The sequence below is a fragment of the Aptenodytes patagonicus genome, chromosome Z (assembly GCF_965638725.1).
Source record: "Aptenodytes patagonicus chromosome Z, bAptPat1.pri.cur, whole genome shotgun sequence".
Lineage (NCBI taxonomy): Eukaryota > Metazoa > Chordata > Aves > Sphenisciformes > Spheniscidae > Aptenodytes > Aptenodytes patagonicus.
In genome coordinates this window covers 10,871,469-10,889,102 of record NC_134982.1, presented here as the reverse complement: position 1 = coordinate 10,889,102, position 17,634 = coordinate 10,871,469, and the positions used below count along the sequence as shown (strand labels likewise).

General features: G+C 43.5%; 1 protein-coding gene across 2 annotated transcripts in view; it reads right to left on the bottom strand.

Moving 5' to 3' along the window:
* Positions 1-17,634, bottom strand: part of DNAI1 (dynein axonemal intermediate chain 1) — a 155,456-nt gene that overhangs the window by 69,126 nt on the left and 68,696 nt on the right. For both annotated transcript variants that reach the window (XM_076362128.1, XM_076362129.1), the window contains exon 13: positions 12,698-12,945. In XM_076362128.1, coding sequence (XP_076218243.1) covers positions 12,698-12,945 — 248 coding nt within the window. The remainder of the gene's footprint in view (positions 1-12,697; positions 12,946-17,634) is intronic.

The following is a 17,634-nucleotide window of genomic DNA, read 5'->3' as shown; positions in this document are numbered from 1 at the left end:
AAATTGCTCTGGCTAGTTCTTTAAGTACTCCAGGATATGTTTAAGCCAATCTTGCTGATGAGCAAGAACCTGTCTCATCTAAATATTCTTTAACATGCTCTTTCCCTATTCTGACCTGTGCTTTCATCCTCTTGTTACATTAATCATACTAAGCAGCCAGTCTCAGACAATTATTGTAAGATTAAACAATACAGCATCAAATATTTCATCTTTCTCCATACCACTCAGTATTAGGTGAAAGCTTGCTTTAGTAATGAGCCTATATTCTTCATTCCTTTAACTTCTAATGTACTTCCCAAATATTTTCCCCTTCCCTTTTATGATCCAGGATAATCACAGCTCATTTTGCACCTTCACTTTCACTGTATTAATTTGTCTTTGTGCTTTTCTATAATACTCATCTTTGGACACATGTTCTTGCTTCTGTGCTTCAGGAGTTTCTTTGTAATTCAATGCCGAGCTCTAGATGCAGCTGTATGTGCCCCTCTCAGAGAGCTTGCCATTCTGCCCAGCCCAGCAGCTCAGGGAGTTCATCCATCTGGCTCCATAGCTGAACGGAGCCACAGTATCTTGCAGGAGCCTAGCTGTGCATCACAGGAGCACAAGTGCTTCCCAGCCCCTCTGGGCTCTCCCAGCCACCCTGTTTTCTCCATACCTTGGGCAGACAGGGCTAAGTAAGGAGATTCAGACACTTCTCCTTACACTTACACTGGCTGAAGACTTTTACTCAAGGCTTCCCACTGGCAAACATCTGCTCCTTGAGCAAGCATGCAAACACAGCAAAGGAATCAGCCCACAGCTCTAGCTGTGCCTGCCTTGGCAGCAAAGCACAGACACAAACCCACTGTCAAAACCACATTTCCCCAGTCTCTTTATGCACAAGCCTGGGCCAAAGCGCAGTGCCAGCAAAGCTCTGGGGCTCTCTCAGTGTAGAAGAGCTGAACATGTGCTGTGATTTAGCAAGGGCACAAGCTCTCATGGATGCAGTTTGGCTGCATCCATCACACAGTGGCCCGGGTCACCAGCTGACAGATGAACACAGTGTGGATGCTTGCAGAGGCAGACAGACCAAACTCCAACCAGGAGTACCCATCCAAACGTGGATGTGTTAGTCCAACAGTGGGCACCTTTGGTCTGTGTAGAGGGTACTTTCTCCATTTCACTGCTCTCTTGTTTTTCAGTCTGCCTCAGCATCATGCTGAGGGCTCATGCTGAAGTGCAGATCTACAATAAATTGCTCCATAGGTTACATCTTCTGGAGCCACGCTGATCTCTCCTGTGCTCTGGAGTGAATATTCTCCTGGACTCCCCTACAGCAGTCTCCGATTTGAGATAAGAAGTAGTTCTCATTTCTTCCCTCTGTCACCTCCAAATATGTTTCTTACTGGTTCCTGCCAGCGAACAGCATCCAGAAACATCAAGTCATTACCAGCAGAGAAGAAATCTTTCACATTCTCCTCCTGTCAATGACAAATTGCCAGTTTTTTGTTTATTCCTCTCCATGTGTCACTTGCCTCTGCTGTCTGCCCAAGGGATCCGCTGCAGTGAAAGTCTCCTAAGACAGTCAGCTGATCCTGAGTCCGCTGACTTACTGTTTTGCTGGAGGAAATAGCTTGTCTCTCCTTGCTGCTAAGACAAAGTAGTGCTTCTGTAACAAAGCCCCGAATGCCCTCCATCAAGCACATTGCCAGCTATTCTTTGTTTGCTGCTTATCACACACCCCAGCCTGGCACCATAAGTGGGCCTTGCCACCTCACTGAGGATCCTCAGCCAGCTACCAGACATGAAGCCAAGGCCAGGTACCTGGAGGATAACATGCAAAAAGCAAGGCTGCTCTCCTGCAGTCAGTCACAAGAGAGCCCCCCAAAATTACTCACTCAGTCACCTAGAAAGCACAGGCTATTTCACTCACATGAAAAGTAACTCCAGTGTCAGTCTTTATGCAGCAAGAGACAGGCAGAGCAAGTTTTAGAGGTGAGGAGCAGGGCAGTGTCTGGAGTCCTCAGTGCTAACTTGGACAGCAGTACCAGTTGTCCTATGTGGAGGTGGGAAGAAGGAAGACAGAAAGCTTCACTCCTCACCATGGTTAGCTGGGATAAAGGCAAAGAGTGAGCTAAATTCAGATGACTCACTTTGACTCAAGGCAATAATGAAGACTTTAAAGAGCTGTGATAACTGACTGCAGACTCCTTACCCCAAGATTTAGGTCAAAGCAGCCCGGTCAGCCTCTTTGGCTAAATCTGTACTTGGGGGACAAGGAGCTCCTGACTCCTGATTGCACTTTGGCCATATGATAGCACTGTGGCAGGAGAAGACTTGGCTGTGCCCTGGCTGCGTGTGGGTCTGGGCTTCCTGCCAAAGGTAAACCCAGGCAGGCAGGCAGGGAGGAGCCATGGTAAGAACCAGTTGGTCCCTCAATGAGGGGGACCAGAACTATGGGGTGACCAGCATGCCCGTCTTGGAGCCAGGACAGCAGGGTACAGCACAAAGGGCTCCAGCCCTGTGGTGCATGCTCAGCAAAAGAGATGGCTGGTTTGTATCAGGGCTTTTTACCATTCCTCTCTATTACACTGGGAAGCAGACAGCATTTCTGCTGTGGAATCTCTAGCAAGAATGAAAGACCTCTAAAAAAATAAGAGTTTTGGTCAACATTGTCATAGAAGACATTAGTCCTCGATTTTGTGGATCCCTGCTGTGAAAGCCTAGTCCCTGTCCCCATCCACACCCCTGAGCTCTAGACAAGGTACTGGTAAAAGCACAGTGAATGGATGGATCCAGCCACAACTAAAGAGAAGTAGCCACCCCAGAGAGAAATAATCAGGCCTGCCATACAGGGAGAGCTGGGCTGCCGCTGTCAGACTCGAGAGTCTTTGCACATCCAGAAACTTCATGGAGAAAAGCAACCCTCGAGTTGGGGGACATTAGCACCTTTCTGCCACTGCTTGAGAAACCTGCATGGGGAAGAAGTTGGAGACTCTTTTGAGGGGAATATGACTTTTCGGGCCAGGAGGCTGGTGCCTGTGTGGACCCAAAATCAGATATCCCAGAAAGGTTCATCTAAGCCTCTGCCTCTTAGACCCCGTTCATTGTTTACAAAGAGGAAGGTGGGTCCCATGACGAACCACAGGTAAAGCAAAAGCATTAAGGCCTTCCTTCTTTCAGTACCATATAAAAAGATAAATTGTAACTAGACATTTAACAAAATTAACTTTAAGGAGCACAGACCAGAATGCTGAGATAAGACAAGATATATCCAACCCTGTAAGGCCTGATGAAATTCAACCTAGGGTGCTTAAGGGAGCAGCTGAAGCAATCTCTGAATCATTAGCAATTATCTATGAAAACTAGAAAACAGGAGAGGTGCTGGAGGATAGGAACAGGCAAAAATGCCCCCAGGAATCCCGAAACAAAACATGCCTTGAAGGATAGTTTAAATGACTGTGGACCAGTCAGCCTAATGCTGAATTTTGAGAGCTGGAACAAAATATTAAGTCATCCATATGTATGTACAGGATAAGAAGATAAGGAACAGTGAATGTGGGCTTGTCAAGGAAAGATCTTGTCAAACAAAATTTATTTCCTTCCTTAGCAGGGTAATGGGTCTAAAGGATTAGAGGGAAGGAGTAGATGTGATTTACCCTTAATTTTGTAAGGCTTTTGGCATAGTCCCTGTGACGTTTTCAGAAGCAAGCTAAGAAAATAAGGTCCAGATGGAATTACTATGAACTGGATGAGTGATTGAAAAATGAATTTTCAAGAGTTATAATCAGTGATTTCCTGACCACTTGGGAGAACACCTCTAGATGGTTCCCACAAGGGACTGTCCTGGGTCCAGTTCTAGTCAATATTTTCATTAGTAAGTTGCATAGTGGATTGCAAAATACACAGAATATTTGCAGATGACACAGTTTAGAGACAGAGGATTCTGTTAGTATCAGGACTCAAAGTTATCTTGACAAACTGGAGACATAGTCTGAAAGCAATAAGGTGAAATGTGATAAAGACAAGTGCAGAGGGACACAGACAGGAACAGGAAAGCGTATAAACAGGTAGAAATTAGGGAATTTCTGGCTAAGTGGCAGTAGTGCAGAAAAGGATCTGAGGCTGGTGCAGGAATCAGCAAAGTGATACTGCTGGGGGGGTGGGGGAATTACAAAAATCCTTTTCACATGCATTAAGAGGTGTGTACCATGTAAGACATAGTAGGTGACGATTCCAGTCTGTCAGTACTGGTGAAGACATCTAGACTACTCAATCTCATTTTGAATAAAGCAATTAGGGAATGGTATCACAACATCTGTGATGGCATGATGGGAAGCAGAGGACACTCTTAAGGCCTCTGCCAGTTCTCATTTCTGTGATTCACAAACAGTTCCCCAGTTCCAGAAAGGAAGGTTCAGTCTGATTTTAAATTCAGTCCCACCTCTCACGAGTTTACTGCATGTCACATTCAACCACACTGTGACTGCTTCATTCATTGCAATAGATGAGACTGCTTTGTATAGCAGACAAGTCTTTTGAGTGTGAGTAAAAGCTGATGGAGAGATATAAATAAAAATTACTTTGGTTTACATATATATATAAAAACTTAAAAATAAATTCAGTGAAAAATGTTCCTATCTTAAAATCTGGGTTTTCTTTTGAATGCAAATGTTTCGGCTAGGACAGTAATCTGCAGATATGGGAGCTGCTAAGCGAAGGAGGGTTCTCAGTGCTATTCTGTCCTTCGTAGAAAAATTTGTTGATGTTTTACTGTAAAATCATGCAACAAGACAGAACGGATCAGCTCAATGTGCTTAGGAAGTAAACTTGCCCTGATGACAGAAGCCATTAAAGAGAGAAGGTCTGTAAGGACTAACTCTTCCTAAAGGTGAGCCAGTAATATTTAAATACTTGGCTGTACTGTTTGCATTAGAAAGGAAATGGTTTAGACAGCTGACGAATGTCAAAATGTTCAAAGAACCCAATGCCTTCCAGTCAGCTTGGGATTCCTTCATCTTTCTTACATCTTTAATGAGCAGCTCTGACCTAAAGTACTCCTTGCCATTCTATCTGAAGCAAAAGTAGGGATTTACTCAGATGTCTCCTGACGTTACTGCTGTGGTTTAACCTCAGTCGGCAACTGAGCTCCAGGCACCATCTCTTGAGCACCAATGAACTCAAGGGCTCAAGATCACCAGACAGGAGCAAAGAATCAGGCCCACCGCATCAGTGCGTTCACACATCACCCACCAATTTTGCATGAAGAAAAAGGGTAGCAAAACCTCTCCTGCCAGAAAGCACATTCGGTGATACTGGGAGGGACTCAGCACCGAGCTGAGCAGAGAACACGGCCATGGGAGTGCCACTGATGCAGGGCAAAGGCCCAGTCTGGGGCTTGTGCATCACTCATGCTTCAGAGGCTCAGATTTATCTGGAGGAAGCAGACTTCAGTTATAAATAGCACTGGATAAGGCTGGCCCTATTTGCAGTTTGTTTTCTTCCTGCTGGGATTCGGATGCTCTGCTTTGTACAGCATTTCACCAGGAATCTGCTTGCTTATTCCCCTCACAGCACTTCCCACTGTATTTATTAGGCTCGTATGTTAACAGCTGAGGAGCGAGGAACTAGACATTAGACTCTCACCTGTTTGTCCTGTCAGTGGCTGTGTTCCCATGTCAGACACAGCATGCAGCTGAGCAATGGGTGCCAGAGGCCAGAAAAGCTCAGGGGTATTTAACCCATGGCAACTCACAGCTCTTGGTTTCAATTCTGACTGTGCTCATTGAGCAGGATTTCCAGTTTACAGACAAAATATGAAGTTCCCTGCTCCGTGTGCAGGGAAAGCAGACACACACAGCAGGCAGGCTTGCATCCAAATCTCCAAGCTGTCTGATGCTGCTAAAGCAGAGACAGCATCTGTAATGTGCCTGACAGAAAGTTCCCATCATCACAGGATCAAGTGGGCTCGTAGCAGGGATGGGGAGAGCTGGCCCCAGGGCCTGCCGGGTGCTGAGCATCTCGGATACCACACCAAGCTGTGGCAGCTCACCGTGGCACTGGGGGTGGGAGAAGGGTGGGAGCCATGGCTGGCCCTGCGTCCCCACATCTCGCTATATATCTGTGTGACCTTGCTTGCACTGTCCCTGCCCAGCTTGCCTCTAGCTCTGCCCTTATCACTTTCTCATCTCTATTCCATCCTCCTCAGAGAAGCACTCTGTTGTTTCACAGGCTGCATCAGGGCCATTAAGACCCATCCGGTTCATAAGCTTTCTACACCTGTCTTGAAGATCCAGCAATCAATCAGCAGTCAGATTTTATAGGCCAGCAAAGAAATACATTTTTTCCACTAAGATCCAGCAGTTTCCTGATTCCTAGTAAATATTTAGTTAACTTTTGTGACTACTATAAAGCAGTAGAACAGGATTCAAAGATCCAAGCAACCAAACAAATGCATTACAACTTCTCTGCCCTTTTAAACCTCAGGCTAACATTTTCCAACATTCCAAGGCCTTCAGGGACACTTAAATTTTATAAGTGAAGTTTTCTTCACAAACTAGCACCAGTACAACTAACAGGCAAAGAAAATTACTTATACTTTGTTTGCAGACACCAGAAAAGAAATAAACAACCTGAAAACCCACAATAAGATGGTTTGGATCTTAAGTAAAAGTAAGAGGAGGAAGAAGAACAATACAGCACTAATGGAGAATCTATTTAGCAAGCAGCAGTGAGATCATAAGGCAGAAAGTAAGTTCAGCATCTGTATGAAGTACAGAGGGAAAAGCAGCATCAAAGCAGAAAAAGCTCCTTTTCAGACAAACATTACATGATCTGAAAGGGATGCTTTGCAAGATAATTTCTAACCCATAAGAATCCATACCCAAGGCACAATTTAAAAATAACCAGCTACAGAAACTGAATCTCCAGAAGGTACAGACTGATACCATCTCAAAAAATACATCAAAATTAAAAGATCAGGGATTTTGTTCATTATTGTCAAAGATACTTAGGAAGAAGCTTTTGGACACTTACCTTGCCTAACCTTAAAGTGGCTCAAAAAGTGTCCAAAAGATTTTGAACAAGGTACAAACATGCTGCAAAAGATTTTATCCAGCATTTCTGCCACAGCAGTGTCTTGCACTTTCCGCCACCTCCACCATGCCTAAATGAGCCCAAAGCTTCTGGATGAATTTCTGTGGCTCAGCAGAGCCTTTCCAAAAAACAGTGAAACTCGACTCTGTGGGAGACAGGATTTCCTCCAGCAGGGCTGTGACTCTGCAATGAGCTGTCCCAGCGACTAAGGACAACCAGAAAGCTGCTGATCTTGACCCTGTTTTCTACAGCAACCATATGGCAACCCTTCCCAAGCACAGTCCTTCCTGCCCACACTTCCATCCAGGAGAGGACAAAGGAGCAAACAAATGACAGATGTTTGTCAGCCACTAAATGCCTCACAGTGCTGCAGCGAGGAGTGCAGTGTCTGGTCCTCAACAGGCTGGTGCAGCTGCTGCTGCAACAGCCTGTTACTGGACACAGAGTTCAGTGTAGGAAGCAGGACTGCAGCTAAGGACTGCTCCAACAAGGAAGTCTCTGACAGATTGAGGTATCTGGACCCCAAACGCACCCTGGCTGGTCCATGGATGCTCTTCCCACTCTTCTGTACTTCTGTGCATGCACTGAATGACTGAAGTGACCTCTCTGGTGAGGATACAGTGGTATCCTTTACTCTTGGGACATCAGAGATTAATTGGACATTTTGCCCTGTTTGCACTGGGCCAGGTATGCAAGGCAGGGCTGGTATCAAGAAAAAAGTAGGAGAAAGCTGGGGCTGGAGAGAAAGGTCCTCTGTGCATTGCACTGACCCAGTATGAGAGATGCAGTTTGCTTGTGTTACCCTAGAGGTTTTATGCTAAATGATCCTCACCATCAGGTTTCTGCTCTATTATCCCTTCAGACTACATTCTCCCACTTGCCAGTTCACATCCTGATGCTCCTCATCCCTATCTCGGGTCCAGCTTCCTTGGTTTCAGGTGTCTCTTGCTCTCTTTTCTTCTCCAAATTTCTGTTTCTCCTCTAGAGTTATCCCCTAACAGTATCCTCAGAGTTGAATGAGTTTTTTTCACTACCCCCAGCAAACACCAATTTTGTGCTCCTTAGCAGTGAAGGCAACAGGAAGGGTATTGAGCCTGTTCTGAGACAGCTGATCTTTATTCTGACCTTGATAGCAAATTTCTGTCTTTTCTTTTTCTTTTATTTCCTTTGCATCAAACTCTTTGTTTGCCTGAAGCCAAAGGAACAAAATATTATGTGAAGCAGTAATATCTCAGAGGCAATGCAAGCTGCAAAATCTGTTTGTCTGACTGCAGATGACAGATTTAGGAGACTGCCCGTCATCAGAAACAAAACAATGTGCTGGTGTGACAGTGGATTATGAACAAAACGCTTTTTCTTCTCCTAAGTGCAGCGAATACAATCAGCTTCCCGGAAAGGCCTTTTTCTGTGGAGCTGTGCCCAGCAGCACAGAGAGGGGTGGAGAACAGCAGGTCATGCTGACTTTAAAGAGATTCTGTAACTGAACTCGTTTACTTCCATCAGCAAAACAAGACCTCAGTGAGTCTGGGGTGGCTTCATGAACTGCTAAGATTCAGTGTAGACTTATTTAAGGACTTAGATTAGAACATACAAAGTAGGGATGGAGAAGGGATTACACAATTACAGGGCAAACTCCAGCGAGCAAGTCTCAGGTGTGTTTTATCTGGTTTACATTTGAGATGGGACTTCCACAAGTTCTACTGGGAAACTATTCTGCAAGCTGACACTCCCTCTAGTTTCCTTTGGCAGTTTGCAGACTATTACCATCCTGCCTTATCCTTTTTGTCCTAACCACAAGCATCACATTTAACCTGAATGGCATTTGGTGAAGAATTAGCAAGCAGTGGCCAGCCCTTTCTTCTCCCATGCACGAATATAAGGCAGAAAATAACTCTTTCAGGGTGCCATCTGAAACTCCATGGTATCAGCTCCTCAGGGAGGCCAGATCAGCTTCAGTAAATTAACAATGAACCAAGTTGCTTTTCTAACCAGTGATCTCTCCATAGCAATTCCAAACCACACTGTGCACATGGGCAAGCCTGCCACAGCTGAGATTTGCTCTAAGCACAGCCAAAAGAAGTGTTCCCTTTGCAGATCTTAGGGTCAACACTCTGCAGTAGGAATTTAACCAGTAATTCTGATGGTGAGCAAGTAAAGAAAAAATATTTCCAACCCTCTGCGGCAGTATTGGCTCTGTACTAGTCCCAGCAGCAAGCAGAAATAACATCCTTTTGGTTTGATGTGAAAGTGAACTAGAAGCACACAGTGGAAACAAATCTGTTGAGTAAGATGTGTTTTAGGAGGTAGATTGAACAGCAGAAACAAACATTGACCAGCAGATAGTTTCAGCTATCAATCCTTGTTTCTGAACTGCTCCAGCTTCCAAACACTTCAAACCTAATATATTTAGTATATCCCAGTGATGAAAGGTAAGAAAAAAAGCACTCTTCTCAGTTGTAAATAAACCCCAATCATCTTTTTTTTGTTAAAAGAAGGGAGAAAGTAAGAACAAAGCTCAAAGGCTGGCAAAGGGAGAGGCTCTATGCTGAGAGCCCCTTTCCAGCAGGGTGCCACTTCTCCCCAGAGGAGACTGCTCTCCTGGACTCTGGGTACCAAAGTCTGGTCAGGTTGTCCCACTTTGGCCACCCTCATTAACATCCAGAGCTGAGCCGTGGGATTGAGCCACTGGCTCAAACAGATACCCTGTCTGGGGACTTGCTTTGAAGGAGTACTCAGTGCTGGAGATGATGGGAGTGTGAGGATTTTGCTGACTATTTGGAGCATTATTTTTATTAAACTGGGGTTTAGCTTAACTCCACATAGGCTTTTGCCTAGCAGAACTTGACAGGTTTGACAGAGTTTCCCAGGAGCTGACTCCTTTTAAGCTGGTGTTTGCAGCCAAAGGCAGAGGTCTGAATTCACTGACTGACCTGGGAGACCATTTCTAGTTCTATGTTCGTCTAAGACCTAAGGTTTTGGTGGTGTATTAGCCACATTGCACTGCATGCATATACATTCACATGTCTATGTATGTGTTTATTCCTTTCCGGCTTTGGATCTTAATCAATTGGTAGTAAGGAATTAGAAGTGTGTAATTTAAAACAAGCCAGAATTTTCCATTATTCACAATGCAGTAGCACTTAATACATGGAAGACAACTGCCAAATCTATAAGAAGCCATTGCTATGCTCTTTAAAAATATGGGGGGGCAGTATCAGGCAGACAAACTCATTCTTAGGTAACAGAATTAGAAAAGTAGTATTATTCTATTTTGCTTTTAATAATGGGCTATGTTACATCAGCTTTGTTTTACGCAAACTTACTGAGATATTACTAAGTCACTGAAGATTAAATGGCACAAAAAAAGAGTTGTCAGCCTGCTTTACTCAATTCCCATTTTGCTCCCATTGTGAAAGGGATGTATTGTCTCAAAAGGAAGGAGCCAGGCAGTCCAGAGAACAAAGGCTCCTAATTGTTCGGGAGAACTTTGTTACTTTTCTAATTGGTCTTCAAAGTCATGGGCTTGCAGTCTCTACAAAAGTGAGGACTGCACAGGGTGGTCTAGACAAAGACCAGGTTTCAGACTAGCTGGGGTGTTGGTGGGGGAGAATAGACCCTCTTTGAACTAAACAAGAGAAACAAGGCATCACTTTCTAGAACCATTTAATGCTGAATGAGGAATAACAGTCCACTGTCTCAACCTAAGGGATAGTCCTTCATGTCCCTTTTCCTGCCACCAAATGGAGAGAAATCCTTTTCTAAACCTTTTGGCTGATATTGACAAATGCCTACAGTTCAGAGCTTTCCAACAGAGATATAAGCTCTTCTCCTGACTGCTGTGCAATCACTTTATTACTACCCTTGCTCACTAGTTTTGTATAGCAAGTCAAAAACTGTAAAGTTTACTAAAAATATCGGTACTTTATTGCAGAATAAAACTAAGAATAATGATTCTCAGCACTCAACCTTTGGAAATAAAACAAACAAGCAGGAACTAGAGGCTACTCATACCTACATCTATCCATATCCATGAGGTAGTTTCTCTCCTTTTCAGAGCTATCTCCCTAGAGTCCCTAATGATTTTTTCCACCTCTGAGCCACATTGTTGCCAAGTGGTACACATAAACCCACCTCTAAAAACCCTGTACAGACTGCTTCTACTGCTGAACATACCTGCCTCTGGTCTGTAGGGATGAGGCCTCTAACAACACCCCTTAAGCATACTCTGTCCTTCCCAATATCATCTGGGGCACAAATAATCTGGGATCCTGGCATCTATAGTGTGCAGTAACAACTGTTGACCTCCCGTAGCATTCCGCAGCAAGGCCATGAAAAGCTGCCCGTAGGACTTACTATTTTGTCAGGGTTTTTTACTGGAAGCCTAAATGGCAATGGGAGAATCTTGGAGTTCTCTGCATGTGTGTGTGTGTGTATGCCTGACACATTGTATTATGATAACAACCCATGGCTGGGGTACCACGTTAACCTGTAAGAAGAGCTAAAATTGTTTGCTAGAGGAAAAGCTTTGGACAGAGAAGCAGCAAAAATAAAATTCAGGTCTCCTCTGAAATGTTACATTTGCATAACCTCTCTGTTTATAGCAAGCACCAGCCTTGCTCTTGGCATATTCCACATTCATCTGCAGTCCCATCAGGATCCCTTGATTTCTTGGACTTTTATTGGAAGATGTAATAACAAGGAGCCATGGCTGGGGGACAATCCATGCATGGCATGTACCAAAGTACAAGGAACACTGACAGTGTGCCTAGATGTATGACTGTATTAGGCAGCCTGAATCAGGTAACAGCAATAGTTAACAGCAGCAACACCTGTAGCCCAGGCTAGCAAACCAAATACACACCCCTGCACCTCAACAGGCTCATACAGACCATGTTGAAATATGTGCTGCCACACTTTTACTGCTATAAATGAGATCAGAAGCACATATACTTTCCAGTGCTCCAATCTTAACTCAGACTACATTGTAGACATAACTATAAAGTTAGCTGGATGTAGCAACATATTCACCCCAGTCCTTCACAATATCATCCATCTGGTGACTCTTTGTGACAGATGCCAGAGTGGCATTACTTTAAGAGCATTACCTGCACATCACAATTCTTAATTCACTAGAACACTTCAAGGTCAACTATAAAGTAGTGTGTCTTGAATCCCAGTGGCAACTAATTCCACAGGCAGCTGCCCCTGGGTTTATTGTGCCCAACACAGCTCTCTCTTTTAGGGCTGATATACGTGTTTTACACACTGCTCATCACTTTCTGCACTGTGATTTTGTATTTGGAACATAAATAACATTGCATGCTGGTCTATACAGAGGAGATCAGTTTCACTCCAAACAGAAGTAATTTATGATAGTGAAAACTAAGGAAAAATAATTGTTTATAGCAAATTTTTGCTCACGTTTAATTTCTGTTGAGGACCAAGGATTCATGCAATTGCTTTGCCTTTCTGCATATTTCAAAATTAGCTTGAAATACAACTTAATAATCAATCGCTAATGCATGTATTAAACCAACATCTTTCCCCATACAGCACTTTTCCTGCTGTGCCCAAACTCAGCCCAATTAAAAGCCCAGTTAGAGGAAAGGAAAAGCACCCTTACCTGCCACACTGGCTCCGTGTGCTTTCCCGACTTAGCACTACTCCTGTAGCTGGGCTGGGAGGTTGCCTTCTTAACGTTGTAGATGGCCACGTTGCCATCATAGAAGCCTACTGCCATGAGGTAGGGGTGGTCATTATGGAAGTCCAGGCACATGATGCCACTCTCACTGCTGAAGACATACTCTGGGAAGGAGGGGTTCTTCATGGTGTAGAGCAGGAGCATGCCCTGGCCCTGTTTCATGAAGTCATCTAAACAAGGAGGAGCTTTGCTGTTAAATCAGTCTCCAAGATCCTCTACTATTGAGACATACAATCTGACAGCACTCACCTATGCCTAAAACCCACCTGAATGCAAAGTCATGTGGGAAGGATATCAGTCACAGGACCAAATGGTCAGGTTGGTATGCCTACATCTGAACATCCTTTCCTCCATTGATATGTCATCCCCAGGACATGGGGACAATGTGCTTATGCAGAAAAACTACTGTTTTGTCTAGGAGAGAGACTTGAGAAGCCTTGGAGGAAAAGTGCAGAGGAAAAAAGAATCTCGTGGACATTTCTTTCTTTGGGCTAGGATTTCACTAACATTACAGACATGCAGGCTGAGCCAAGGGTAGCGGCATTTCAATTTCTGTATTGGCAATATTTGATTTTATAGCCTCCTCTGCTTCTTCAAAGAAAAGCATTTCATTGAAGTATCTGTAAAGCATCATATCCACTGCCATTACACATAACTGTACAATGCACAAGTCACTACAGCTTTATTTTCTGCTTATGTCTAACATCTCCTCCTTGCTTGGCACAGAAGCTCTTTTTTGCGAAGACTTTCCATTTTCTTTTCTATTGACTTTCACCTTTCCTTTGCGCTGCCTGAAATTAGCTCTCCCTATTCTCAATAGGACCATCTTTCTTTTGTGGTTTTTTTTATCATGTCCTGTCTCTGCAATTATCAGGTTTTTTGCTCATCTAAAAAATAATTTCCAAATTCTTTTAAAGGGGAAGAAAAGCTGTTGATGTTGATAAACTCTCCAGAAGCAAAGAAGGAGCTTTCCTAATCTATGAAAACAATGCACTCTCTGAGAGTATCCTAGCCATCTCTCCAAGTGCTTTTTCTTACTGCCAAATGCCCTCGGGCTCACAGTATATGGGAAACAAATTTACTGCTTTCTGTGCTTCAAATACCTAGTATACATCCTATTTCCAGAACAGCCATCTCCTTTTAAAAGTGCTTCCTACCTTTCTTAACATTTTGACAAGCCTGCAGGACAAGGACGCACTACAAATGTGTACACCAGTGACAACACTAACTTCAGAGAACTCTCCTTGGCAGCAAGCTGATCCCAAATCAGCATGCAGGTACAGACATTGCTTACCTCAAATTTATCAGGGCCACATAGAGAACATTCAAAGAACCAGTAAAGAAGCTCACACATCAACAAAACTATTGTTGCTTTGCATTTGGATTGTGGAAATATTCTATTTTCACAGGTCTCTCTGTACATTGGGGCCAGGCAGGGGAAATGGCTTCCTTATTTTGCAGAAAGGTGAGATTCCAATACTGGCATTATTTTAAACATATCTGAACCCAGATATATTTTATAATATAAATATATTTAAATATATTAAATATAATATATTATAATATAAATATAAATATATATTTATATTTAAATATATAAAATAATATTTTAACATACTTTTTTGGAAGCAGGGGAAGCTTATTCCTAGAATTCTAGCTGAAAAGGAAGTGAACTTGCTTCCTCCATCAGAGATTTGCCCTGTTCTATGAATTCACAGAATTGTCTTTGTTCTTAGCCAAGTAATGTCATTGAACTGGTATTAAGTTGAGGTCCAGCCATGATAAGGATGAAACACTTGAGAAGGCTGTGGAAATGACCTACCAGGAATGACTCACAGCAGAATGAACTATGAAGTCAAATTGGTTAGACAGCCTTTGAATTCAACCTGTTTCATGCTCTTATTTCTCCCAGCATGTGCTGACCAGCCAGGCATATTTCCAAAAAGTCTGCGGTGCACATTCATTTTCTATCTGTTGGCACTCTGCTGAGGGGCCTCAGAGAGCTGTCCCCCATGCTCCCTGCACAGCAGAGGAGACACCCCTTCAGAGGGTGATTCAGCCACCAAAGATCTGAATTGGGTTTTGGAGGTGCTTCTCTCTCCGCTGATCTGGCAGTATCATAGGCCAGCCACATTCCTCAATTAGAGATGATGGAGCAGGCCTTTATTGGGTAAAATAACTCAGCAGCTTCAGCAAGTCCACCTGGAGGTTAGCCTGGCAGGGGAAAAGCAAAGTCTTGGGAAGAAGCTCTGGCAGAGTGAAACACGGGGTTTAGTTTGCAGATTAAGACACCCAAATGCAGGTCTACATGTGGCTATCTGTGCACTCAGAGTCTAAGCTCCTGCTACTATCAGTAGAGATCAATCAATTCTTCACTGCAGAAAACTCACCTTAAAGAAGATCCCTGTATTAGGTCTGCTGATTTACTCTCTGGACTCCACTGACTGTAATGGCCAGCGCTCTACTGACTATTAAACCCATCTTAATCCAAGAGCTGAATCCTACTCATTGTCTCCTTTATGTTATGAAATATCGTGGATGTGGGTTAAACCACAGATGTGTGAATACTGCACGTAAGTCTGGATAATATGATTGCTAAAGTACAGCCTATTTCTGATGAAAGGCAAAGTGATGAGAATAATCCACAATTAACACTGAAGCATGGCACATAAATCCCAGTAAAACAATAACCTTCTGAGAGTAGGCATATAAATCCATTTCAATGAAGGGTGAATTCTCACCCAGAGTACTAAACTGTGACATACCAACATGTTCTTTAATAAAGGAAAAAAAAAGGCTTATTTCATTAGCAGTATCCAGTGTTCCAGAATGGCAGGGACAGCACATACCCACAGCAGCATATCTGTGGTATAGCTTTGAAGCATAGCCTTTTCAAGAGAAAGGTTTGTGTTTTTCAGTAAAAACTAGCAGGGCACTGCAGTGTGCCCCAAATCCTGTGTAGCTGGTCTCTCAGGATGCAGGCAGCTCACTGAAACAGTGTTAGAAGACCACAGAGCACACAGCAAAGCAGAGGGTGCAGACCCAAGAGCTGACAATGGCTACACCACTGCTGGAGGTGAAAGCAGCAGAGTCAGATCTGAGACAGCTGCTCTGCACCGTATGGATGCACCAGCATGCACTGGAAGAGCAGAGAGTATCTGCCCCATGCAGACCCGCGAAGTGCAAACTGGTTCTTTTTCTGAGATACAAGGGCTGGAGATACTAGAGATATCAGACAGTCAGTGCCAGCAGGAGTTGTTGTTCTACTTTACAGGACGACACAAGGCAGCACAGCAAGAAGAGGAGAGTGAACAGACTCTTGCTGTAATGAGGAAGAATTGCATGTCATGCACCGATCCTCAGTGATCAGCTGAGTGGAGGTTAAATTTCAGATCCTGACACATAACAAGTGTATATGGGAAGAGAAGTTTTGCTAATGAAAGATGCAGATAGCATGATTACTGGTCTAGACCTGGAGAACTGAGCCTGTAAGCATCACATGCAATCAGAAATAGGTTTCAAACCAACTACTGCCGCTGTCTAAAATATTCATCTGCATTTGCATTTAAAGCTGGACAGATTCAACCCAAACACTTTTCAGAAAAATATCTATTTAGTGGTAGCAAAGTACCTCAGAATATCATTGTGGTATCACCAAATAGTTCATGCAAAACAAAAATCTGAAAAACATCTAAATCTTTCGTTCTGATGCTTACTAAGTGTCTGTTTTAACAGATTTTTCATTTATATTTTTCCTTAGCTGAATTTAAAAGAATCAGCAAATGTTCAATATCAGATCAAAGTATTTTGTTTGCTGGACAGAAATTCTTTTCATTTGCATCTTTCCCTGTTGGCTCACCAAAAAAACCACAAGACATGCATGGTTTTCCTCCATTTCCTCCAAAATGCTTAGTGGCGGAACCAGTATGCTTAACACAACAGTATTCTCAAGTTAGTTAGAAAGTACAATGCTTGGTAAATCCTGCATTCACATAGTAAATCTCAATGTGGAGACCCTCCATGGTCATGAGTCAAAGTAGATATTTTTACTACACGAGAAGCGAGTGCTACAGTTTCTTGTGTGATAAACTGGCAAATTACCTTCGCTTTGGAGGATTTAAAACCCAAAACACTGCTTTTCTTACATCTTAGGTCCCGTGATACATGGCTTTCTAAAAAGCAAGTCCGCCAGCTCTCTCGCTGATATGGCTCTGACCAAGACATCACCATGCTAAAAGGAACCACCGCTGCTTAAAATCTGTCCTTTCTCCTCCAAGAGCCCATCTAAAAAAAGCAGCAAGATGGAGAAGCACAGTTGTGAACAGCTCCTTGTTTCTGAGCATCACAGCTGCACAAGTGCATCTACTCTCCTTTCCTAGATATGCCCATGCTTTGATGAGCATGCTGGCTGGGGCTCTATCCTTTAGGCTTGGATTTCTGAGAAGCCAAGGGAAGGGGCTGGCTGTGCTTTACACTCTGTTAGGCGATCTCCTCTGGGGAGAAGAGATCAGTTTCAAAGACAAAAATTTTGGTACCCAAAGAAATAGCTCAGCTGTTTACTTGCCTTTCAGATATTTAAAGTGTAGAGGACAAAAAAGGTTATCTGCAGGCCAGCAAATTTCTCCAAGCAAATTATTATTATCCAGGTCTACAAAACCCTGAGCACAGAGTAAGAATTTGCCTGCGCTACAGCCTGCGTGGCACAGACAGGTGACTGAGCAAGTCACAAATTAATGAATTCTCAATACTTTTTTTTTCTATCAGTGAGCAAAACCTGTGCAGCATGGCACCTAGCACAGGCTAATCTAACCCACTGTGAAACATGCTGAGTGAGCTTGCGCTGTTTCAGCAAGACTCTC